This window comes from Lepus europaeus, chromosome 22, assembly GCF_033115175.1.
Source record: "Lepus europaeus isolate LE1 chromosome 22, mLepTim1.pri, whole genome shotgun sequence".
NCBI lineage: Eukaryota > Metazoa > Chordata > Mammalia > Lagomorpha > Leporidae > Lepus > Lepus europaeus.
In genome coordinates, this window is record NC_084848.1 from 1,762,360 (window position 1) to 1,788,816 (window position 26,457).

The 26,457-nt window shown below is 53.4% G+C and overlaps 1 protein-coding gene across 6 annotated transcripts in view; it reads left to right on the plus strand.

The window, feature by feature from the left end:
• Positions 1–688: 688 nt before the first annotated feature.
• The window catches only part of CDC42BPB (CDC42 binding protein kinase beta), a 99,998-nt gene continuing 74,229 nt past the window's right edge, over positions 689–26,457 (plus strand). For 3 of the 6 annotated variants that reach the window (XR_009864793.1, XM_062181143.1, XM_062181146.1), the window contains exon 1: positions 690–892. Coding sequence is in view for 4 of the 6 variants with exons in the window: in XM_062181143.1 (XP_062037127.1) it covers positions 718–892 (175 nt within the window). In the remaining 2 variants the exon portion in view is untranslated. Of the gene's footprint in view, positions 893–26,457 lie in introns of all 6 variants that reach the window. The other 3 variants (XR_009864792.1, XM_062181145.1, XM_062181144.1) reach the window with 2 other exon arrangements.

Sequence of the window (26,457 nt, forward strand, 5' to 3'; positions counted from 1 at the left end):
TCGGCCCGCCTCCCGCCGGCTCTGCGGGCAGGGCAGGCTGCGCGGTGGGCAAGCGCAGCCCGCACTCCCGGGGCGCGGGCGGCCGGGGCCAGGGCCTCCCGAGGCCGCTCTCCGGGCAGCGCTCGGCCGCGCCTCGCCCAGGCGCCGCCGCCCCGCGGGCCCGGCCGCCTCTGCGCACGCGCCGGCCGCAACCTCGGCGGCCCACCCGCCCCGCCGGCGTCGGCCTCGCTACGGCGAGCGGCGAGGCCCGAGCCCGCAGCAGCCGCGCCGCGAGCGCGGGGCGGGGCGGCGCGCTGAGGTCAGCGCGGCGAGGGCCGGCCCGGCCGCGGTTGGCTGCGCCGCGCTGGCCGCGCCCTGGTTGGCTGCGGGCCGCGGGGCTGGGCCGCCGGGTCGGGGCTGGGGTCGGGCTCGGGCGCCGGCCGGGCTTGCGCAGCGCTCGGCTCCGCGTCGCCCGGCGCTGGCGGGCTGAGGGCGCGGCCGCCGGCGGGGCGAGGGCGGGCGGCGGCGGCCGAGGGCGGCGGCGGCCCATGGACCCGCGGGGCCCGGCGCCTCAGACGGAGCCGCGGGCACGGGGCCCAAGATGTCGGCCTAGGCCGGGGCGCGGCGACGCGGCCGGGCGCTGAGGGGACTCGGGCCGCCGGGCCCCGGGCTCGCGCTGACGGGCTGGCCGAGCGGGCGACGCGTGGCCGGGGCGGGGAGAGCGGGCCGCGCGGCGCCATGTCGGCCAAGGTGCGGCTGAAGAGGCTGGAGCAGCTGCTCCTGGACGGGCCGTGGCGCAACGAGAGCGCCCTGAGCGTGGAGACGCTGCTCGACGTGCTGGTGTGCCTGTACACCGAGTGCAGCCACTCGGCCCTGCGGCGCGACAAGTACGTGGCCGAGTTCCTCGAGTGGGGTGAGTGCCGCGCCCTCGCGCGCCCGCGTCCTGTCCCTGCGAGCCGCCCCCGCCCCGCCCCGCCCGGCCGTCGCCCTGGCGGCTTCCGAGACCCACCCTCGGGGCCGGCTGTCGCTTCCTGCAGCTCCGGGGACAGCCGCCACCTCGCGGGCGGGGTCCGCGGGCGGGGGTCCGGCTTGGCCGCCCCTTGCAGGTGACGGCCTGGCTGCGCCCCGCGCCGTCCGGGCCCTGGACGCCCGCTGTGCCGTAGCCCTCCTGAGTTGTCACGGGCGAAGGCTTTCTGTTAACGACGCCACGCTCGAGCCGATCGGTTTCCCCCTATTGTATTTGTGCCGGACCCCTGTGCTCTGGCGGTAGCCGGAAGTGTGGCTGGTGCTCCCTGCACGCGGAGGCACCTGTCCGGCCGCAGTCGGCGCCCGGCCAACCCGGGGTGCTGGTGGGCAGGTTGGTGAGGGCTTCGCGGGGCAGTTAGAATCCCGAAGGCTGGTCGGAGTGTAAGGTGAGACCGGAGAGACCCCAGAACGGAGGAGGAGGAAGCCGTGCGTCCGTTCCGGCCGAACCTCGGGAAGGCGTCTCCCTGGGCCACGTTTGGTGCTGGGTGCTGACCATGCAGCCGGCGCCGTGAGTTCTCATCTCTGGGCCCACGCAGCTGATATTTCTGCGAGGAGACAAATGAATGGGGTCCGCACTGGGGCCCCCTCTGCCCCGTGGTGCTCGAGCTGGAGTTGCTGTGGGCGCTTTGGTGTGAGGTGTGTGGTGGAGCAGCCCTGCTGTTTGCCAGGGCCGCCGATCCAGGTTCCGGGGTTCTTTATCCACGCGTGATGTCCAGCTGACATCGTGGGTGCTTTGCCGGTGAGGCCTCTGGGACACGTACCGCCGGGCCTTCTCAGCGGGTTGGGCTGGGATAGCCGGGACGGTGTGCGGGATCGGGTTGGGCTGGGTTAGCCGGGGCGGTGTGCGGGATCGGGTTGGGCTGGGACAGCCGGGGCGGTGTGCGGGATCGGGTTGGGCTGGGTTAGCCGGGGCGGTGTGCGGGATCGGGTTGGGCTGGGATAGCCGGGGCGGTGTGCGGGATCGGGTTGGGCTGGGTTAGCCGGGGCGGTGTGCGGGATCGGGTTGGGCTGGGTTAGCCGGGGCGGTGTGCGCCATCGGGCCGGGGCAGGCGGTCCAGGCCGTGTGTCGGGGTCTGCCTGCGAGGCTGCACAGAAGAAAGCTGTGTGCTGAGGGTTCTGGCTCTCTGGAAATCGAATCACAAGTGAATTACATGATTGTAAGGACTCTTCAGAACTTAATTCAAAGCAGAATTAAGGTGGTACTTTGCTGACATTAACATATTGTAGCAGCTGGGCGCCTGCACCCGTGTGGGAGACCAGAAAGAAGCTCCTGGCTTAACGGAAGGAAGACCTTTCTCTCTGTTTCTACCTCTCACTGTCTATAACTCTACCTCTCAGATAAAATAAAATCTTAAAAAAATATTGTAGCCGGCGCCGGCACACCGGGTTCTAGTCCCGGTTGGGGCACCGATCCTGTCCCGGTTGCCCCTCTTCCAGGCCAGCTCTCTGCTGTGGCTAGGGAGTGCAGTGGAGGATGGCCCAAGTGCTTGGGCTCTGCACCCCATGGGAGACCAGGAGAAGCACCTGGCTCCTGCCATTGGAACAGCGCGGTGCGCCGGCCGCAGCGCGCTACCGCGGCGGCCATTGGAGGGTGAACCAACGGCAAAAGGAAGACCTTTCTCTCTGTCTCTCTCTCTCACTGTCCACTCTGCCTGTCAAAAAAAAAAAAAAATTGTAACAACATGAAAATCTCGAGGAGGTACACGCAGCCGTGACTCAGACGGCATGATTCGAACCAGGGCCCTCGTTGTCCGTGTGCAGTAGCAGGGCCTGGTGATTTCTGCTGGAGAATGAGGGTTGTTCTTCAGACCCAATTATAGGGTGTGATCAAGCACCCAGCTTCCGGGGTGGGGGTCACCGGTGCTCGCAGGGCACCGGGTCTGTGTGGAGGGGAGCGAGGGACTGGCCGCCCTGGGGAGTGGGAAGCCGGCCGGCCTCTCCCCACCTCCCGCGTCTTTGCCAGGGAGCCAGGGACAGTTACATAGGATTCTTGACACCCAAGAAGGGAAAGCAATTGACTCAATTTAGATTTTGAGACTTCGAGGGAATTTGGAAAGTGTAGCTTATCATGTTCTGAAGTTTTAAAGGGAGTTTGTTCTGGCCCTTAAATTTCTAACTTGCGGTGTGGCGTTGATGCACGTGTACAGCGTGACTGCCCGCTGCACCCGTGTGCCGGACGAAAGTCCGCTCTCTAGACTTTGTTTAATTTTCCTTTGATTATGTTTATAATTTGATTGGCTTCCTCTGAAATCCTAGGCCTTAATTAAAAGTTGGAAACACTCTGTTTTGCATGTGTATTTCTTTAAACAAATTTTTTAAAATGTAAATTTGATGCCATTTGAAGCAGAGTGAATGAAACACTTTAAAATTTCCTCGAGTAAATACAACCAAATGTAAAAATACTGTTTTCATGTGTTGGGTGGTTTTTTCACAGCTTAAATGCGACAGCTAGCGTCTCATTTGGATGGAGCTGATGCTTGCAGCCCCAGCCTGTTGGTGTTGGACAGCCTGGGGACCTCTGCTCTGGTCCCGGCGAGAGCGCGGGGCAGGAGCGAGGCAGACCTGCTGTCCCGTCCCTGCCAGGGCCTCGTCTCTCAGCACGCGCCCCCCCTTTGCCTTTCTAGACTTTCTGTTAATTCCCTCTTGTCGTGAGTGGGACAGAAACTTCTCCGATTCTCCTTCTTGGGTGTGAGTGTCCATAGCTGTTGGTGCCCAGCCCTCGGTGCCTACACTGATCGTGGGAAACGTCTCAGAGTGCCTTTCAGGAGGCAGGAGTTTGGCCCAGCAGTTACAGTGCCTCTTGGGTTGGCTGTGTCCCATGTCAGAGTCCTTGGGTTTCAGTCCTGGCTCTGCTTCTGCTCCAGCTTTCTGCTGTATGCACCCCAGGGGGACAGCAGATGTGCTTCTACCCCTGTGGGGGACCTGGAGTGGAATCCTGGCTTTGGTCTGGCCCAGCCCCAACTGTTGTTGGCATTTGGACATTGAAACTGGATGGGAAATCTGTCTGTCTCTGTCTCTCTGCTTCCAAATAAATAAAGAGAAATTAATTTTTTTAAAAGATTTATTTTATTTATTTGAAAGACAGAGTTACAGAAAGAGGTAGAGCTAGAGAGAGAGAGAGAGAGGTCTTCCATCTGCTGACTCACTCCCCAAATGGCCGCAATGGTCAGAGCTGAGCTGAGCTGAAGCCAGGAGCCAAGAGCTGGGTCTGGGTCTGGGTCTGGGTCTCCCATGTGGGTGCAGGGGACCAAGGATTTGGGCCATCCTCTGCTGCTTTCCAAGACACATTAACAGGGACCTACATTGGAAGTGGAGCAGCCAGGACTTGAACCGGCACCGGTATAGGATGCTGGCATTGTAGGCCAGGGCTTTAACCTGATGTGCCACAGCACCGGGCCCAAGAAAATAATTTTTTTTTTTTTTAACAGGCAGAGTGGACAGTGAGAGAGAGAGACAGAGAGAAAGGTCTTCCTTTGCCATTGGTTCACCCTCCAATGGCCGCTGCGGCTGGTGCGCTGCGGCCGGCGCACCGCGCTGATCCGAAGGCAGGAGCCAGGTGCTTCTGGTCTCCCATGGGGTGCAGGGCCCAAGTACTTGGGCCATCCTCCACTGCACTCCCGGGCCACAGCAGAGAGCTGGCCTGGAAGAGGGGCAACCGGGACAGAATCCGGCGCTGGGACTGGGACTAGAATCTGGTGTGCTGGCGCCGTAGGTGGAGGATTAGCCTATTGAGCCATGTTGCTGGCCAAGAAAATAATTTTTTTTTTTTTTTTTTTACAGGCAGAGTGGATAGTGAGTGAGAGAGAGACAGAGAGAAAGGTCTTCCTTTTTGCCGTTGGTTCACCCTCCAATGGCCGCTGTGGCCAGCGCATCGGGCCGATCCAAAACCAGGAGCCAGGTGCTGTTCCTGGTCTCCCATGCGGGTGCAGGGCCCAAGGACTTGGGCCATCCTCCACTGCCTTCCCGGGCCATAACAGAGAGCTGGCCTGGAAGAGGGGCAACCGGGGTAGAATCCAGCGCCCCAAGCGGGACTAGAACCCGGTGTGCCGGCGCCTCAAGGCGGAGGATTAGCCTGTTAAGCCACGGCGCCGGCCAGAAAATAATTTTTAAAAGTGCATTATACGGCCGGCGCCGCGGCTCAAAAGGCTAATCATCCACCTTGCGGCGCTGGCACACCGGGTTCTAGTCCTGTTCGGGCCACCGGGTTCTGTCCCGGTTGCCCCTCTTCCAGGCCAGCTTTCTGCTGTGGCCCAGGAAGGCAGCGGAGGATGGCCCAAGTGCTTGGGCCCTGCACCCATGGGAGACCAGGAGAAGCACCTGGCTCCTGGCTTCGGATCAGCGCGGTGCGCGGCCATTGGAGGGTGAACCAATGGCAAAAGGAAGACCTTTCTCTCTCTCTCTCTCTGACTGTCCGCTTTGCCTGTCAAAAAAATAAATAAATAAAAACAAACAAAGTACATTATACAGGGCCGGTCATGTGGCATAGTGGGTAAAGCTGCCGCCTGCAGTGCTGGTATCCCATATGGGCACCAGTTTGGGTCCTGGCTGCTCTGCTTCTGATCCAGCTCTCTGCTATGGCCTGGGAAAGCAGTAGAAGATGGCTCAAGTCCTTGGGCCCCCGTACCTGCGTGGGAGATCCAGAAGAAGCTTCTGGCTCCTGGCTTTGGATCGGCACCGTTTCTGCCTATTGGGGAGTGAACCATCGGATGGAAGACCTGTTTCTCTCTCTCTCTCTCTCTCTCTCTCTCCCTCTGCCTCTCCTTCTCTCTGTGTAATTCTGACTTTCAAATAAATAAATACATCTTTTAAAAAAATACATTATAACCTTCATGTTTTCTCTGGGTAGATTGTGTAACATGGGCATGCTTTTTTTTTTTTTTTTTAATAACAGATTTAGGAAATAAGTCTTTTGAATAAAATCTAAATTGTAGGGTGATGTCAGGATTGCATGATAAAAATTAGGTTGGTATGGCTTGGATTTTCTGAGCAGCTGTAGACCACAGGACATGAGCTGGGGCTGTAGCCGTGAAGAAGCTGGGCATGTCTGCTGGAGACCTTGAGGGACGGTTGAGCTTCACGGTGAACGGCGGTGCCTGGGTTAGATCTGGACTTGGTTCAGTAGGATCGGAGTTGATACTGCTGCTTGAGCTGCCTGGAGAAGTGTATGACGCACAGGGACAGCCCGACACTCAAGTGTGAGTTAAAGTACCCACAGCGCAGGGTTGACAGGCAGCACCTCTCACAGAGCCAGGGCCCCCCAGGAGTCTCCTGTTTGTGCTGACATTGGGCGGGCGGGGCTGTTAATTCCCAGCCCTGTTAAGTGTGGGGAAGCCAGTGAATGTTTTCTGACGTAGAGGCAAGAAGTATTTTTTGAGCCTGAGTGGAAGGATCCTGCTGGAAGAGAACAAATAATGGATTTTTTACTTTCTTTACACAAAAGGGGGCTTAAATAAGCTTTGCAGAAAACCTTGCGTGGCCGTGGCTGTGTGGTCACCGTACCCGTGTCACAGCCCCTTTGGGTCCTCGTCCTGTGTTTAGTCCTGGAATGTTCGGATTCTGTCCCGGATTCTGTCCCGGTTGCTCCTCTTCCAGTCCAGCTTTCTGCTGTGGCCCAGGTCCTTGGGCCCTGCACCCGTATGGGAGACCAGGAGGAGGCACCTGGCTCCTGGCTTCGGATGGCACAGCACGCTGGCGGCAATATGCCGGCTGTAGCGGCCACTTTGGGGGGGGGGGAGTGAACCAACGGAAAAAGGAAGACCTTTCTCTCTCACTCTCACTCTCACTCTCACTCTCTCACTGTCTAACTCTGCCTGTCCAAAAAAAAAAAAAAAAGTGTGTGAGGAGCTCCCGCAGGCTGCTCTCACAGATGAAGATGGGGAGAGGAAAACACACGTCCCAGGTGTCGGACAGGGTGAGCTCTGTGTGGCCGTCTCATGGAAATCCTTCACTTGGAGTTAAAATTACCAAATAGTCCCCCCAAATAGAATAGATATTACCTATGAAGTAAAGGTCACACACACCTTGTAGGTTGATTTTAAGCAATCGGGGTTTGGTCAGCTTTATCGATTGGTAGCTAACTGTGGCAGCAAAATTGTTTTTGAATTAAAGCTTTCCTAAAAGCATTGATTACATATTAGGGAACTTTGGACTTTTGTTATGCTTAAGGAAGAATTAGAAATTCAAAGAGAAATTTGAATTGAATCATAATATCCTTCACTTTCTGTCCTGGGGTTGGTGCCTGTTTGACCCCTGCCATCATCGCGGGTGGGGACGCTGTTGGGCGTTTGAGAGCTCGTGGGACGGTCCCCAGCCCCACCGCTCCTTGGCCAGGGCTTCTCCCCGACAGCAGCAGCATCGCACTCTTGCCCACCTCACTGGTGCCTGCTCTGAAATACCTCAGTTTTTATTCATTTATTTGAAAGCGTTACAGAGAGGGAAAGAGAACTCTTCAACTGCTGACTCACTCCCTAGATGGCCGCAATGGCCAGGGCTGGGCCAGTTCGAATCCAGGATCCAGGAGTCTCATCAGGGTCTCCCACTTGGGTAGCAGGGGCCTAGACTCTTGGGCCATCCTCTGCTGCTTTTCCCAGGCCATCAGCAGAGAGCTGGGCCAGGAATGAAGCAGCCAAGACACAAGCCAGTGCTCGTGCCAGCTTTGCAGGCGGTGGCGTTACTCGCTACACCACTGCTGGCCTCGTGCTTTTTCTTTCCAGTCCTCTTGTGAGTGGCCTACCTGAAGTTTGCAGGCCCTCAGACCTAAGTGAATGCTTTTCCCACTTAAAGTTTTAGTTTTTAAAGTTTTCCTACTTGAAGTTTTTAGTTTTAGATTTATTTATTTGGAAGGCAGAGTGAGTGAGAGAGAGAGAGAGAGAGAGAGAGAGAGAATCTATCTTCCATTCAGTGGTTCTCTTTCCAAATGGCTGGGACTGGGCCAGGCTGAAGCCAGGAGCCTGGAGCTCTATCCAGGTTTCCCACATGGGTGGCAGGGACCCAAGTACTTGAGCTGTCTTCTGCTGCCTCCCCAGGTGCATTAGCTGGGAGCTGGTCGGAAGCAGAGCAGCTGGGACTTGACCCAGCACCTGTATGGGATGCGGGTGTCATAAGCCATGGCTTAATCTGCTGTTCCACATCGCTAATTAAAAAAAAAAATATTTACTTGAAAGGCAGAGAGCGGGAGGGACAGCGAGATCTTCCATTTGCTAATTCACTCCCCACGTGCCTGCAGCAGCTGGGGCTGAGCCTGGATGAAGCAGGAGACTGGAGCTCCATCCAGGTCTCCCACACGGGTGGCAGGCCTCAAGTTGGTGAGCTGTCCTGCGCCTCCTAGCTGCATTAGCAGGACGCTGGGTGGCTCCACAGTGGCCAGGACTGCATCCCAGGCAACTGTGCCATAGGGAGCAGGATCCCAGCGGCAGCGTGACTTGCTGCATCAGAGTCCCCCTCCCCCGCACACGCCGTGGAGTTTTCAATACCTCTGTCAGATCAGTCCTAGGCACTTCCTTTCATTTCATGGCTCCCTCGTTCAGATACTTCTACAGTGGTTCATATTCTGTTGCCTTCAAACAAAAACAAACCAAATCAGGTCTGAAATCCACAGTCCAGTGTTGGCATTTAAAATGGACCTGGAGAGATCATCTGATCTTAGCGTTGGAAGTTGAGGGTGATGGCACTTCTGACTTACCTACCTGATGGGGTGATTTTCCCTAAATATAATGTAACCTCTATTAACATGACACATTTCCTTGGTTTTTTATTATTTATTTCTTTAAAACAATATTTATTTATTTGAAAGGCAGAGTTACAGAAAGGCAGGGGCAGAGAGAGAGAGTTCCTCTATCCACTGGTTCACTCCCAAGTGGCTGTAATGGCCAGAGCTGGGTCAATCGGAAGCCAGGAGCCAGGAGCTTCCTCTGGGTCTTCCATGTGGGTGCAAGGGCCCAAGCACCTGGGCCATCTTCTGTTGCTTTCCCAGGCCATAGCAGAGAGCTGGATTGGAAGTGGAACAGCTGGGTCTCAAACCAGAGCCCATATGGGATGCTAGCACTACAGGCAGCAGCTTTACCTGCTATGCCACATTACCGGCCCCAAGTTTTTTTTTTTTTTTTTTTTTTTTTTACAGGCAGAGTGGACAGTGAGAGAGAGAGAGAGAGAGAAAGGTCTTCCTTTTGCCGTTGGTTCACCCTCCAATGGCCGCCGTGGCCAACGCGATGCAGCTGGCGCATCGCGCTGATCCAAAGCCAGGAGCCAGGTGCTTCTCCTGGTCTCCCATGGGGTGCAGGGCCCAAGCACTTGGGCCATCCTCCACTGCCCTCCCTGGCCACAGCAGAGAGCTGGCCTGGAAGAGGGGCAACCGGGACAGAATCCAGCGTCGGGACTGGGACTAGAACCTGGTGTGCCGGCGCCGCAGGCGGAGGATTAGCCTATTGAGCCATGGCGCCGGCCCGGCCCCAAGTTTTATTTTTATTTCTTTAGGTTTATTTATTTGAAAGCCAGAGTGACACAGAGAGGGAGAAACAGACTTTCCATCTGCTGGTTCACTGCCGAAATGCCCACAACAGCTGGGGTTGGGCCAGGCCAAAGCCAGGAGCCCAGCATTCAGTCTGGTCTCCCGTAGCAGGAAGCTGTTATCTGCTGCCTCCCAGGTGAAAAAGCAGGAAGCTGCATCGGAAGTGGAGGTGGACTGTCCATCCACAGCGCTCTGATACAGGATGTTGGTGTCCCAGGTAGCATCTTAGTTCACTGGCCACCATGCCTACCGCTCTTGGTGGTTTCAGAAGCCGAGTGATGCTACAAAGTTGAGTGCTGAACACAGGCCTCCTGGTCCCCGCCCCCGCCGCCCTGGGGCTGCAGCTTCCCTTCTGCTTAGGACCACACTCAGCTTCCAGTACTGGAGAACCAAGTAACGATTTCTGCCTTGTGTTAAATCGAGTGTCAGCAGTGGGAGGCTGGTAGGACAGCCTCTGGGAGGCTGGGTCTCCTGCCCTGCACCCCAGCATCTGTGAGGGCCACCCTCCCATCGATGGAGGTGTTGTGTTACTGTGGAAGAATCTGGAACGGCGGTGGTTAACGATCTTGCAGTTCCTGCCTCGGGTTCCCTGTTTCTGGTTTTTCCATTTTAGATGTCGTCTGTGACTTCCTGGCGTGGAAGAGCTGCGGCGCTCCCATGGGACCATCCCCTCTCCCCCACTGCCGCGCACAGACCGCCCTTCCGCTCTCCCCTGTCCCAGTACGGGATACCAGTGTGTTGAATTTGACATTCAGCACACAGGACACAGTTAATTCCTGGGCTTGGCGTGGTTTTCAGTGCACTCGGGAATTCAGTTCCAGCACCGGCAGCCACCGCGGACGGTCTGGCGCTTTCATCCCTTCCGGAGTCTTCCATGCATTGTTTCTGTTTGGGCCGTTTGTCCTGTAGGCCTGCCCTAAGCGGCGCCTCGATTTCCTTGCCTTCCTACTGGGAGTCCTGCGTCTGGAGCCAGCCTGGCACCTTCTGGTAGAGGGCGTCTTCCAGGCCTTCCTGCGCAGGACTCAGGCGTGGTTTTTGAGGCCTGGCCTGAGAATGCCTTTTCTTCCCTCACGTGAGAGATAGTTTGCCTGGGTATGGAATTTTAGGTCAGAGAAGATTGAAAGGAGCAGTCTGGGGCCGTTGTGGTTCCCAGGCCTTGATTGCTGGTGTTCGATCTGGAAGGTTCCAGGCTGTTCCATTTAGTCCTCGTGTTCCCCTGTGGGTCTTTTTAGTCGGAGTCCTGGGTCCTCAGCCCCGGGAAGCATTTCTGTTCTCTGGCTCTCAGACGTCTCGTGTTGTTCAGATGTGGGGCTGAACTCCCAGTTTTCTATTTCATTGTCTTTTTATTTTGAGGGGGCGAGTCCATAACTTTATCTTCTCTTGTTATTTTAAAAGGAGAAACATTTAAAATTTTATTTAGTTTTTGTTTTATGTGAAAGGCAGACACACACACACAGATCTTCCATTTGCTGATTCACTCCCCAGATGTCTGCAGCAAACAGTCAGGGCTGGGCCAGGCCAAAGCCAGGACCCAGCACTCCGGTGTGGGAGGCAGGGACCTGAACACCTGGACCGTCTGCTGCTTCCCAGGATGCACATTGGCAGGAAGATGGAGTGGACGCTGAGGGGCTGGGAGGGAACCAGGCACTCTGATGTGGGGTAGGATTCCCAGGCAGCAGCGTAACCGCTGTGCCAGATGCCCAGCCCAGCTTCTAGTCTTTACATTGACCTTCTGTTGCTGCTGTCATATCTTTCATTTCTTTTTTTTTTTTCTCCTAATTTTTTACTTGAGAGGCTGGAACTGGGTCTCCCACATGGGTGCAAGGGCCCAAGGACTTGGGCCATCCTTCACTGCTTTTCTAGGCCATAGCAGAGAGCTGGATCAGATGTGGAGCAACCGGGACTCGAACCAGTACCCATATGGGATGCCGGCGCTGCAGTTAGATGCTTAACCTACCGCACCATAGTACCAGGCCCCTTTCCTCTTAATTTTATTTATTTATTTGAAAGGCAAAGGGACAGAGATCAGTCATCTACTGGTTCACTCCCCAAATGCCTGTAACTGCCAGGAGCCAGGAACTCCAATCTGAGGTTGAGTAACAGGGACTCAGGTACTTGAGCCGTCAGCAGCTGCCTCTCGGGGTTCATAGAAAGCGGGAATGAGAACGGAGCTGGGACTTGGACCCAGGAACTGCAGTATGGGATGTGGGGTCTCAGCACCAAGAGCCTCTCCATGCCTTTCCTTCCCTTGCCCCTTATTTATTTATTTACATATTTACTTATTTATTTATTTATTTGGAATTCAGCGTTACAGAGAGAGAGAGAGAATCAGACATACATACACACACACCAGGGGTGGGGGGGTGTCTTCCATCCACTGGTTCACTCCCCAAAAGGCTGCAACAGCTGGAGCTGCGCTGATCCCAAGCCAGGAGTTTCTTCCGGCTCTTCACGTGGGTGCTAGTTGCCCGAGTACCTGGCCCACCACTGCCTCCCGAGGAGCTGGATTGGAAGCAGAACACCTGAGACTTGAGCTGGAGCTTCCGTGTGGGGTGCCGGGGTTGCAGGGGGCAGCCTAGGTCTCTGTGCAGCTCCAGCCCCGGGTGTTTGTTTTTGAACCTGAAGGACTTGAAGCTAGTTTGCTGGGGATTATATTGACAAAACAGTTTTCTTGATGTACCTTTAAAGTGAATTTGGGAAGATACTGATACATTTCTGCTTTCAGATGTGTAAAAACTACTGTGTAGCTGGCAGCAAATAAGGAAGTTGTTGGGAATGTGTATTTCCAGTTTCACCGGATGATGAAGTGTCAGGGGTGTTGTTTGCACATGTACTGTGTCAGCATAGACGCGTTTCCCAAAACAGGCATTTTCATGGTTTTATGTAACTAAAGTGATAAGCCTGGATGTATTTCCTTCTGCAAATATTTAGTTATTTTTTTAGGAAGCAAGCTTAGTGTTTATGAAGTTTAAATAATCCTTGTGAGATAGGATGTTCAGAGCGTTACTGAACAAAAGCCGGATGTCTCCCAGCAGTGTGAGAGATCTAAATTGAATTACACGGCTAACAGATGAAGCGAACTTCCTCTGCGACACCAGGGGTTTCTCTCGGTAACGACTTTATTGAGATACAGTTGATGTATGCTTCAGTGGTTTTAGTGTGTTCTAGAGTCATGGAACCTCCCCAGCATCTAAATCCAGAACATTTTCAACCTTCTCCCCTGCACCGCTGATCACTTTCATTATCAACTTGCGAATTCTGGACATGTCTTATAAATCATACAAGATGTGGCCTTTGTGGCTGACTTATTTTCACCTAGCCTAAGAGTTAAGATTAAAGTTTCTTTTTTATTATTTGTATTTTATTGAAAGAGAGAGACAGATCTTCCATCTGCTGGTTCACTGTAGATGCCCACAAAAGCCATGGCTGGGCCAGACTGAAGCCAGGAGCCCAGAACACCATGCAGTCTCCTACATGGGTGGCAGGGACACAGTGCTCAAGCCATCACCTACTGCTTACCAGGACGTCCATTAGCAGGAAGTGGGAATGGAGGACGGAGCCACACTGGAGCCCGGCACTCCGATATGGGATGTGGGCATCCCAAGTGGTGTCTCTCTTTTTTTTTTTTTTTAGATTTTTATTTATTTACTTGAGAGGTAGAGTTACAGAGAGAAGGGGAGACAGAGAGAGAGGTCTTCCATCTGCTGGTTTACTCCTCAAATGGCCGCAGTGGCCGGAGCTGCGGGTTTTCCCATGTGAGTGCAGGAGTCCAAGCACTTGGGCCATTTTCTGCTGTTTTCCCAGGCCATAGCAGAGAGCTGGATCGGAAGTGGAGCAGCCAGGACTTGAACCAGCACCCCATGGGATGTCGACTCCACAGGCAGGGGCTTAGCCCACTATGTCAGAGCGCTGGCCCCCCAAGCGGTTTCTTTTCTTTTCTTTTTTTTTTTTTTTTAAGATTTATTTACTTATTTATTTGAAAGTCAGAGTTTACCAGAGAGAAGAGAGGCGCGCGTGTTGGGGGGGGGGGTGTCTTCCATCCGATGGTTCACTCCCCAAGTGGCCCCAACTGCCGGAGCTGCACTGATCTGGAAGCCAGGAGCCAGGAGCGTCTTCCAGGTCTTCCACGTGGGTGCAGGGGCCAAGCACTTGCGCCATCTTCTGCTGCTTTCCCAGGCCATAGTAGAGAGTTGGATTGGAAGTGGAGTAGCCGGGTCTCGAACCGGCGCCCATATGGTATGCTGGCACTTCAGGCCAGGGCGTTAACCCGCTATGCCACAGCGCTGGCCCCCCCAAGTGGTGTCTTAACCACTGTGCCAAACACCTGCTCTTTGCCCATTTTTATTTTATAAGGCAGAATTACAGAGCAGGGGAAGGGGAGAGAGAGGTATCTTCTATCTGCTTGTTCACTTCCCAAATGCCTGTGATGTTCAGAGCTGGGCCAGGCTGAAGCCAGGATCCTGGAACTCCATCTGGGTCTCCCATGTGGATGGCAGGGCCCAAGCACTTGGGCCATTTTCTGCTGCTTTCCCATGTATATTAGTAGGGAGCTGGATTGGAAGTAGAGCATCCGAGACTGGAACAAGCACTCACATAAGATAGAGGCCTAGCAGGTGACAGCTTAACCTGCTGTGCCACAACTCCAGGCCCTGTATTTGGTTTTTTTGTTGTTTAATTTTATATGTATTTGTCTTTTTGTTGGTGAATTTTATATATATATTTTTTTCTCGGTATGAGTTTGATATCTGACATGATTTGAAAATATTTTCTCCCAATCTTTGGATTCTTAATTTCACTTTAAAAAAATGTTATTTATTTTCACCTACCTTGGGGTCCAGTACTGTGGCTGCCACCTGCAGCACTGGCATCCCACGTGTGCCGGTCGAGTCCTGGCTGCTCCCTTTCTGATCCAGCTCCCTGCTAATGGCCTGGGAAGGCAGCAGAGGACGACTGACCTGCTTGGGCCCCTGCACCCACGTGGGAGACCTGGAAGAGGCTCTGGTTCCTGGCATTGGTCTGGCTCAGCCACGGCTGTTGTGGCCATTTGGGGAGTGAACCAGTGGATGGAGGAGCCCTGTCCCCCCGCCCCTTTCTGTCATCCTTTCTCTGTTACTCTGCATTTCAAACAAGTAAGTCTTAAAATTTTTTTTCACCTACTTGAGAGGCAGAGTGACAGAGAGAGACATAGAGATAGAGATGTCGTCCATCTGCTGGTTTATTCCCCAAATGCCAGGTCTGGGCCAGGCTGAAGGCAGGATCCTGGCTCTTCATATGAGTCTCCATGTGGGTGGCAGGAACCCAAGTACTTGAGCCATTGTCTGTTTCCCAGGATGCATTCATAAGAAGCTGTGTTGGAAGCGGAGTAGCTGGGACTGAAACTTGCACTCCAGTATGGGGTTTGGGTGCCACGAGTGGCAGCTTACCCTGGTGTGCTGCAGTGCCCACCCCTCGCTTTCTTAATAGTAGACTTTGAAGCACAAAAGTTAATTTTGATGAAGTATAATTTAACTTTTATTGTTGCTTTTGGTGTTATATTTAAGAATTCATTGTTAAATCCAAGGTCACAAAGTTTTACATAGGCAGAAGCAGAGGCAGAGACGGGGGTGGGGGGAAGGTCTTCATCCACTGGTTTACTCCCCAAATGGCTGTAATGGTTGGAGCTGGGCCGATCTGAAGCCAGGATCCAGGAGCTGCTTCCAGGTCTCCCATGTGAGGTGCAGGGGCCCAATCACTTGGGCCATATTCCTCTGCTTTCCCAGGCCATCAGCAGGGAGTTGGATCAGAAGTGGAGCAGCTGGGACACAATCTGACGCCCATATGGGATGCCGGTGTTGCAGGCGGCAGTTTTACTTGCAAGCATACAGTGCCGAGCCCTTATGTGTCTTGGGTCACTTCGTTGTTCATTTTCTGTTTCGTCTAAATGTTCTCCTTTAGACTGGTGTCCCAGGTGTCTGCTTTGCCTGGACTGCTTAGAAAATTGAATGGTGGGGCCGGCACTGTGGCACAGCAAGTTAACGCCCTGGCCCAAAGCACCAGCATCCCATATGGGTGCCGGTTCAAGACCCGGCTGCTCCACTTCCGATCCAGCTCTCTGCTATGACCTGGGAAAGCAGTAGAAGATGGCCCAAGTCCTTGGGCCCCTGTACCCACATAGGGGACCCGGAAGAAGCTCCTGGCTCCTGGCTTCAGATCAGCACAGCTCTGGCCGTTGCGGCCATCTGGGGAGTGAACCATTGGATGGAAGAACCCCCCCCCCCCCCAACCTCTCCTTCTCTCTCTGTGTAATTCTGACTTTCAAATAAATAAATAAATCTTAAAAAAAAAAAAAAAAAGGAAATTGAATGGTGACATTTTCGAGTACTCCTCAGTTGATCAGATTTTATAGTTTTCTTTTGCAATGGCATTCTTGGTAACTATTAATTTTTTTAAGATTTATTTATTTATTTGAAAGAGTCACAGAGAGAGAGAGAGAGAGAGAGGATCTGAACCAGTGCCCATATGGGATGCAGCCGGTGGCTTTACCCTTCACACCACAGCATTGGCCCCTAACTATTGGTTTTTAATATAAATAAAGCATCATTTAATATCAAGGAAAGAACTTTGTTATTTTTAAAGATTTATTTATTCATTTGAAAAACAGAGTTACAGAGAGAAAGGGGGAGAGAGAGAGAGAGAGAGAGAGAGAGAGAGAGAGAGAGAGAGAGAGAGATCTTCCGTCCACTGGCTCCCTCTCCAAATGCCCACAACAGCTGGGGTTGGGTCAGGCCGAAGCCTGGAGCCAGTAACTCCGTCTGGGTCTTCCACGTGGTGCAGGAGCCCAAGCCCTCGGGCCACCTGCTGCTGCTGCTTTCCCAGGTGCATTATCACTGGGTCAGAAGTGGAGCAGCTGGGGTTTGAACAGGCACTCATATGGGATGCTGGTGTTGTAGGCAGCGGCTTAACCCTCTGTGCCACAGTACCAGCCCCAGGGAGAAAAACTTTAAAAATTCATGCTGGCCTAAACTTAATACACACTTTGTAGTTCCACACAGCACCTTTTTCTGATGGCTTAGTTTTTCCTGCCATAGACTTCTGGTTGCTGATTGAAACTAATATAATGGTGCTTAAAATACTACATTTACGATATCAGAGAACTGTTTTCAGTAAATTCTTCAGTAAAATGAAGTTTCAGTGTTCTAAAAAATACAGTTTACGTGGAGAATGTTACTGTCTCTCACTTTTCCTTGTGGCCCGTGTCGTGGGTGTGTCAAGGGGCCTCCTGCCGTGTGTGGCAGCCTGTGTGAGAGGCTGGAGAGCCAGTGCGGAGTGCTGCAGGGGGGTCCTGCCGGGGTCAGCAGGCATGGGTGAGTTCTGGTGAGCACCGAGACCAAGAGTCATACCAGCTTCGAGGGTTTGTACAGGAGTCTTACCAGCTCGTAACACTGTTGTATGGCCCAGAAGGGATGCCAGCAGTAAAACAGATGAGCTCACAACAAGCAGGCTGGGCGTGTAGCTGGCTTTCCTGTCATGCGCTTCCAGGGTGGAAGCTGCCGTGTGTGGGACAAGAGCTTGTAGACTTGGATTCAGTCTTCCTGTTTTGAGTATTTGCAAAAGGAAACTTGTTTTTAAAGGTTTCTGGTGCAGTATCCCGTGTTGTGCCCTCAACTTTCTTGCAGTAGATCCACGTTAACAGAATAGTAGGAGTGGGTGTTGCACAGCTGTGAAGCCGCAGCTTGGAATGCCCACATCGGGGTGTCTGGTTCAGGTCCCAGCCACATCCACTTCCAGTCCAGCTCCCTCCTAAAGCGCCTGGGAAGCAGCAGACGATAGCTCAAGTGCTTGGGGCCCTGCCAGCCACGTAGGAGACCCGGATGGAGCTCTGGCTCCTGGCTTTGGCCCGGGGCAGCCCTGGCTGTTGCAGACATTGAGGAAGTGATCCAGCAGATGGAAGATCTCTGTCTATCCCTCTCTCTGTCATTGTGCTTTTCAAATAATAAATAAGGCCAGCACTGTGGCACAGCAGCTTAACACCCTGGCCCGAAGCGCTGGCACTCCATATGGAAGCCAGTTCGAGATTCTGCTGCTCCACTTCCGATCTGGCTCTTTGTTATGGCCTGGGAAAGCAGTAGAGGATGGCCCAAGTCCCTGGGCCCCTGCACCCACATGGGAGACCCGGAAGAAACTCCTGGTTCCTGGCTTCGGCGCAGCTCCTGCCGTTGCAGCCAGTTGGGGAGTGAACCAGCGGATGGAAGACCTCTCTCTCTCTCTCTCTCTCTCGCTCTCTCTCTCTCTCTCTCTCTTTCTCTCTCTTTCTCTGCCTCCCTTCTCTCTGTGTGACTCTGACTTTCAAATAAATTTTAAAAAAGTAAAAATCCAAATAATAAATAAATATTTAAAAATATTATAAAAGAGTAAAAGGTGCCATGCATGAAAATGTCATTTTTCTTTTCTTGAAGTGCATTGCATTTTTCATGTCAGTATTTATTTTGTGTAATTAGTACTAATAAAAGTGCTTGTAATTGGCACTATTTTCTATTCAAATAATTTTTTTTATTATGGGAAATCTTCCATACATTAAAAAGTTGAGAACATAGAACAGCGTACCCTCAGTGGTCCTGCTCTGGTCAGATGCACTTCATTTTTATCCCTCCTGCTCCCTAAAAGGATTATTTTTTAGGTACATCTCAGACATCTGTTATCTCGTGTGCAGATATCTCAGCATGTATCCCAAGAAGGAGAAGGGCTTCTTTACAAACACAGCCATGGCACTATTATGACAAACAGCCATGGCGCTGTCATGACAAACACAGCCATGGCGCTGTCATGACAAACACAGCCGTGGCGCTGTCATGACAAACACAGCCGTGGCGCTGTCATGACAAACACAGCCGTGGCGCTGTCATGACAAACACAGCCGTGGCGCTGTCATGACAAACACAGCCGTGGCGCTGTCATGACAAACACAGCCGTGGCGCTGTCATGACAAACATAGCCGTGGCGCTGTCATGACAAACACAGCCGTGGCGCTGTCATGACAAACACAGCCGTGGCGCTGTCATGACAAACACAGCCATGGCACTATTATGACAAACAGCCATGGCACTGTCATGACAAACACAGCCGTGGCGCTGTCATGACAAACAGCCATGGCGCTGTCATGACAAACACAGCCATGGCGCTGTCATGACAAACACAGCCATGGCACTGTCATGACAAACACAGCCATGGCACTATTATGACAAACACAGCCATGGTGCTGCCATGACAAACACAGCCATGGCGCTGCCATGACAAACAGCCATGGCACTGTCATGACAAACAGCCATGGCGCTGTCATGACAAACACAGCCGTGGCGCTGTCATGACAAACACAGCCGTGGCGCTGTCATGACAAACACAGCCATGGCGCTGCCATGACAAACACAGCCATGGCGCTGCCATGACAAACAGCCATGGCACTGTCATGACAAACAGCCATGGCACTGTCATGACAAACACAGCCATGGCGCTGTCATGACAAACACAGCCATGGCGCTGTCATGACAAACACAGCCATGGCGCTGTCATGACAAACACAGCCATGGCGCTGCCATGACAAACACAGCCATGGCGCTGCCATGACAAAAACAGCCATGGCACTGTCATGACAAACACAGCCATGGTGCTGTCATGACAAACACAGCCATGGCACTGTCATGACAAACACAGCCGTGGCGCTGCCATGACAAACACAGCCGTGGCGCTGCCATGACAAACACAGCCGTGGCGCTGCCATGACAAACAGCCATGGCGCTGTCATGACAAACACAGCCGTGGCGCTGCCATGACAAACACAGCCAAGAAAGCAGTAATTCCTCAGTGTCTTCAAATATTCGGTCATTGTTTAAAGGTTTTAAAGGTGATTTGTTCTGTGAGAGTCAAAACAAAGTCTACACATGACATTTTTTTTTAAAGGTTTATTTTATTTATTTGAAAGAGTTACAGAGAGAGGTAGAGACAGAGAGAGAGGTCTTCCATCCGCTGGTTCACTCCCCAAATGGCTGCAGCAATCGGATCTGGGCCAGGAGGAAGCCAGGAGCCAGGAGCTCCCTCTTGGTCTCCCACATGGGTGGCAGGGGCCCAAGGACTGCAGCCCATGTACCTTGGCAGGGGGCTGGATCAGAAGCTGAGCAGCTGTGACGCAGACACTCTGAGATGGCTGGGATGCCCCCACCAGCCACAGCGCTGGCCCCTGTGCCCCACATTTTAACTCATTTCTGTTGTTTTCCTAACTGGACATACTTGGTATAAATAAAATCTTAAAAAAGAAATATTAAAAAAAATCTCCTTTAGCCAGTTCTGTCCTCTAGGACGTGTCCTGGTGTCGCTTTCTTGTGCCCATCTGGAGACCCATGCAGCCCCTCTGGCCTCCCCAGCACCTTCTGAGGTCATCACCTGTCTGTCCCGGAGGCCTCTTTACCCAGTTTGGGACCTTTCCTGACAGGCTCATTGCTTTGGGACACCATAGGGACATGTGTTCTGATCTCCTGCCCCAACTGCTGACCCCTGGGATTCTTGAGGGCTGGAATCTTGGTGGCAGGTGAAGCCAAGGCGTGCTGGAGAGGCTGCTGGAGAGCCCAGGGTCTTGGGCTGTGATGGGAGGCGCAGCCTATCCTGCCACCCCCTCAGCTGCAGCCTGCTGTCTCAGGGTGGGCCAGGCGTCCACCTCCCTGGAGCATTCCTGTCTCGCTGGGAGTCGGCGCCAGCCACAGGCCCTTTGGCAGGGCCAGTGTTCAGTGTCCTCTTGGGACGGCGCTGCAGCTCTTGAGGTGGGTGTGTGGCTGATGGGGTTGGGAGGAGACTGTGGGGCCAGATCACACTTGGGGTGCCTCAATCTCAGTCCTGGGTCCTCCCAGGGCAAGGAGCCGCAGCGTGAGTAGGGCAGCAGTGCCCACGCTCCTGGAGGACACCAGGTAGCCCTGGTGACCGGTGCTGTGAACACCCAGCGTGCCTGTTCAGCAGGAAAGCGCTGGGCATGCGGCCTTTGGCTTGCAGGAACACAGAGAGGCAGGTCCGAGGTGAGCGGCACTTTCCACTGCCAGCTCTCTGGAGCTGATGATAGTGGAGACTGCTTTGCAAATTGTGATGTGATGTTTTCTTACTGAGCTTAAGAAGAATGAGCCACCCCTGTGTCTGTGACCTACAGGGTCACTGCTTTCAGCTCTTTAATTTGTTTCCGTGATGCAGCTCTTACCTGCACACGAGGCCGAGCCACGGCTGCGCCTCTGAGATGTCGGGGCTGAGTGTGGGTGTGGATTGGCGTGGGGCTCCCTGGCAGTCAGGACCTTTTTTATCATGAAATTCATGAAATGCTCCTGCTGTGACTCTCCCGTTTCTGCTGCCTGTTTGAGGGGCAGGGTCGTGGCTCCCCGCCCGTCCAGCTGTAGATGGGCGCAGTCACAGGCTGGTCGTCCTTTTTAAAATGTCAGAACGTTTCCCAGGCTTTAGTGGAATCCTGGTGATGGTTTGGAAGGCTCTGCGTCCCATCCCAGGCCCTGGGGGGCAGGGCGGCTCTGGGAGCGCCCAGTGCCTCTGTGAACTCGGCCTGTGGAAGCGCAGCCTCCTCTCCTTCCTGTCTGTGAATCCGGTTGTCTTGGGGATGATGAGCTGAAGACGGAAGATGCAGGAAGACACGCTGCTTTTTTATCTGCTTGGTGGCTGGATTGTTCTCCTTTGTGTTTCATTTCCTTATGCTGACATTTTTATATTAATGAGAAAATACCAAGCACAGGTTGGTTTGTTTATTTTAATAAAGTGTCTCAGAGGCTGGCGCCGTGGCTCAACAGGCTAATCCTCCGCCTTGCGGCGCCGGCACACCGGGTTCTAATCCCGGTTGGGGCGCCGGATTCTATCCCGGTTGCCCCTCTTCCAGGCCAGCTCTCTGCTATGGCCCGGGAAGGCAGTGGAGGATGGCCCAAGTCCTTGGGCCCTGCACCCGCATGGGAGACCAGGAGAAGCACCTGGCTCCTGGCTTCGGATCAGCGCAATGCGCCAGCCGCAGTGGCCATTGGAGGGTGAACCAATGGCAAAAAGGAAGACCTTTCTCTCTGTCTCTCTCTCTCACTATCCACTCTGCCTGTCAAAAAAAAAAAAAAAAAGTATCTCAGAAATGCATAGCTCAGTGGGATACCATTCAGTGTGGATGATGGGATGTAGTCTGGACACAATTTTTTTTTTTTTTTTAAACTTATTTGAAAGGTAGAGCTGTAGAGGTGGCGGGAGAGAGGGAGAGGGAGAGGGAGAGAGAGAGAGAGAGAGAGAGAGATCCTCCATCCACTCATATACTCCCCAAATGGCCAAAACAACCAGGGCTGTGCTAGGCCGAAGCCAGGGGCCAGGAGCTTCTTCCCAGTCTCATGTGAGTGCAGGGCTCCCAGCTCTTGGACCATCTTCCGTTGCTTTCCCAAGCACATTAGCAGGGAGCTGGATCAGAACTGGAGCTGCCAAGACTTGAACCGGTGCCCATAAGGGATGCTGGCATCACAGGTGATGGCTTTACCCACTGCACCACAGCACCGACCCCTGGACACAAGTTCTTAATGTAGTTGTTGAGTCTCTTATAGTGTTGAAAGTGCAGGAAGCCATTTGATCCTGAATCTCTTAAACAGCATTATATGCCTCTCTCTTAACAGGCTAGATACTTTGATGGGCTCTTTAAAAAAGATTTACTTATTTTGATAGGCAGAGTTCCACAGAGAGGTCTTCCATCCACTGGTTTCCCCCCAACCCCCACCCCAAATGACCGTGACAGCTGGAGCTGGGCCAGACCAAAGCCAGGAGCCAGGAACTTCTTCCAAGTCTCCCACATGGGTGCAGGGGCCCAAGGACTTGGGCCATCTTCTTCTGCTTTCCCAAGCGCATTAGTAGGGAGCGGGATCAGAAGTGGAGCAGCTGTGCCCATAACCGCCGCCCATGTGAGATGCTGGTGTCGCAGGCAGCGGCTTTACCTTGCTATACCACAGTGGCAGCCTCCTCAATGGTTTTGTTGTTTTTATGGTTGCACAGCATTTCTTTATAACATAGACTTACTGTCATTTAACCAACTGGCATTGAGATTATTTCTGACATCTCATAGTTAATATTTTTTTTTTTTTGACAGGCAGAGTGGACAGTGAGAGAGAGACAGAGAGAAAGGTCTTCCTTTTGCCGTTGGTTCACCCTCCAATGGCCGCCGCGGTAGCGCGCTGCAGCCGGCGCACCGCGCTGTTCCGATGGCAGGAGCCAGGTGCTTATCCTGGTCTCCCATGGGGTGCAGGGCCCAAACACTTGGGCCATCCTCCACTGCACTCCCTGGCCACAGCAGAGAGCTGGCCTGGAAGAGGGGCAACCGGGACAGGATCGGTGCCCCGACCGGGACTAGAACCCGGTGTGCCGGCGCCGCAAGGCGGAGGATTAGCCTGTTGAGCCACGGCGCCAGCCATAGTTAATATTTTTTGAATACTCTTAAACAATTTGTTACCCTTGTCTGATTATTTCCTAAAATAATTATTATTTTTTAAAAGATTTATTTATTTATTTGAAAGAGTTACACAGAGAGAGGAAAGGCAGAGAGAGAGAGGTCTTCCATCTGCTGGTTAACTCCCCAACCAGCCACAACTGCCGGAGCTGCACCGATCCGAAGCCAGGAGCCAGGAGCTTCTTCCCACGTGGGTGCAGGGGCCCAAGGACTTGGGCCATCTTCTACTGCTTTTTCAGGCCACAGCCGAGAGCCGGATTGGAAGTGGAGCAGCCAGGACATGAACCGGCGCCCATGTGGGATGCCAGCCCTGCAGGTGGCTTTAGCTGCTGCACCACAGCGCCTGCCCCTAGGATGTGCACATTTTAAAAGTTTTTGTTCTTTACTGACAAAAAACACCTTCAAAATGCTTATATCAGCAAGTCCAGCTACCTTTGTTGGAGGAATGCTGTTCCTACATACAGTTGATTATTTTTGTGGATCCAACGTGGAAGAATGGCATATTGTCTTGTTTGATTTAATTACTAAGACGTTTGGCACTTTTTTTTTATTGTGCTCTCTCCCATTGTACTATTTACTTGATAAATTGCTTGCCTGCGTCTCGTCCATTTTACTCTGATGTTGGTTTTTCAACTGATTGGTAAAGGCAGTTTGAATATAAATATGGTGTATGTTTAGTCACACAAGCTGTGTATTATTTTCCTGTGAAACTTTAGAGATACTGATGAACAAAAGCAGGAGGGAAGCAAGTGAAATTCAGCGGCAGTGCCCACTGCCGTAGCCCACTGCTGTGGACCTCAGTACACATCCTCTAGCAGTTTGTAAACACGACAGTAGCGCAGGTAGCTGTTTTCACTTGATTCATAGGTTCCTGAGTGTTTTGAAAAGGCGCTGGTACCCCAGAGACTCAGCAGCAAGGGCCCTGGGTCTGTGGTGCCCAGAGTGCAGGCCTCGCGGTGGAACACCCGCGGCAGCTCCTCGCCAGGGCAGCCTCCTGCCTGCTAGCTGCACATTGTCTTTGCGTTTTGGGGAGAGGGAAGTGCTTCTGCCTGAGCAGCTCGCTCTTGCCCCGGCCCAGAAGCCCCTGCCTGGGAGTCAGTGGGATCCTGGAACTGTGGACAGGCTGCAAGGCTGCTCTGAGGCTCTCATTCTTTTTTTTTTTTTTTTTTTTTTTGACAGGCAGAGTGGATAGTGAGAGAGAAAGAGAGAGAGAGAAAGGTCTTTCTTTTTGCCGTTGGTTCACCATCCAATGGCCGCTGCAGCCGGCTCATTGTGCTGATCCGAAGCCAGGAGCCAGGTGCTTCTCCTGGTCTCCCATGCGGGTGCAGGGCCCAAGCACTTGGGCCGTCCTCCACTGCCTTCCCGGGCCATAGCAGAGAGCTGGCCTGGAAGAGGGGCAACTGGGATAGAATCCAGGCCCCAACCAGGACTAGAACCCGGTGTGCCGGCGCCGCAAGGCGGAGGATTAGCCTGTTAAGCCACGGCGCCTGCCTGAGGCCCTCATTCTTACCTCCTGCCCTGGCCTCAGTCTGGTGTTTCCTTCTAGCCCTGGGTGTCTGTCTGGTCGTGGGTCAGGCTCTGGAACATTCACACAATTTCGTTAGAAACAGTTTTCCCCCTCCAGAGACACGTACTCGTTGTGCAGGAAGTACGGGGTTAGTTGCCAGCCACAGTAGAGACTTGAAGGATCCTTGTCCGTGAGCCCTTCCTGCCTGCAGGTGTGGGTTGTGTAGTTCCCAAAGACTGGCACTCAACACTTGGATCATTGAGCATTTGGCTCAGAGCAGTTTTAAGATCATTGATTAATGGTTTATAGGCAGACTAGTTTAGGTAGAGTCTACTGATTTCAGGATTATGCTAGAATTTAAAAAAAACTCCTGGTGTTTCTTGTTAGTAGTGTTTTCGATTTCAGTGAGCTTAAAAATAAGGAACAGATCCGCTAAGTGAGAGCGCACGCATGTATTCAGATCAAAGCCTGCTCCGAAGCGTAGGCCTGAGCAGGGACACGGGGAGGGCCGGTGGTGTCTCTGAGAAAGGCCTCTGGGTCAGGTGGGGGCTCTCGCTGGCTCAGCATCCTTCGGGTCTGGCGTGGAGTGGGCCTTCCGAAGTGCTGTGAAGAGAGTACAGAGGGATGGCCGGAGGACCGGTGGCCTGCACGCGGGGCAGGTTGAGCAGGGACCGAGGGGCCGGTGCTGTTGCTGTGGGTACAGAGGTGTGTCCCTGGGAGCGCTTCCACCTTGTTCTGTGGGAAGCTCAGGCGCCTGTGTGCGGCCACCCTGTCCCTCGCTTCCTGGCAGTGAGGGTGAGTGAGTGGTGCGTTGTGCAGCCCTGCTGGGTAACCCCACCCCCCGGAGGTCCGTGTTCCGGGTGGGTAGTGCCTGGCGCTGTTTCTGTTCAGGTAGGCAGTCCGGTGGTTGTTGGCGCAGTGGCACCTTTGGCTCATCTAGATGGTGCCATCACCTCAGTGGAAGGTGCCGTCGGCCGTGACTTGCAGCCCCCGGCAGCCGCTGCTCTCTCTGTCTCTGGGTTTGCCTGTTGAGGACACTTGTACAATGTGTACCTTCTGTGCATGGCTTTTTTTTTCTTCTTAAAAACTTTTGCTTATTTTCACGTATTTGAAAGACAGAAGTCTTCCATCTGCTGATTGACCTCTCCGAATGCCTACAGCAGCCAGAGCTGAGGCAGGCTCCGTCTCCCAGGTGGGTGAGCCTTCAGCCTCGCAGGGTGCTCCTCAGTAGGAAATCCGAGCGGAGCCCAGGTGGTCTGACACCGACGGCGTCAGCCACGTGCCTGTGCCTGCTTCTTTCACTGAGTAGTGACTTCAGGGTTCCCCCACGCTGCACGTTCACCAGTACGGCTGCCCACATGGGATGGGGTGCTGCAGGCAGTGGCCGTACGGGCCCCACCAAAATTTCTTAGTTTACTGATGACTGAAATTAAATTATCTTCATTTGAATTTTATGACTGTGTTGATGCTTCTCAGATCATCCTATTTCTCTCCCTACTCCCTCAGTCGCAGCTAAGAAAAGATTCCATTTTACCAGTGCACTTTGCCGGGAATCTTGTGAGTTCTAGGAACGGATCAGCAAGTCTCAGGCCTGGGGGAGGGGCATCTGAGGGCAGAGCTCTGGTGCTCCCTGATGTCCTCCCTGGAGGAAGAGGTGTAGACAGGTCCCTTCCTGTTTCCTGTCCCTGCAGGGCAGTTGCCAAGCCGGTTTCGCAGGCTCCTGTGCTGGTCAGCAGAGCCCTGCCCTGCTGGTCTGGCAGTTGATCCATCCCACAGGGTGCCCAGCACTGCGTGCTGCTTTTTGTCTTCACGGTAACTCCTTGGAATGCTAAGGAGAAAATCAGTCGGGCACGACACCTGGATATCCAGGTAGTGGGACAAGACTTGGAGTTACACAGTCCTCTCTAGAGCAAGCTGTTGTCCTGTGTGAGCTCGGAGGCCTCTCTCTGGTGTGTATCATCAAAT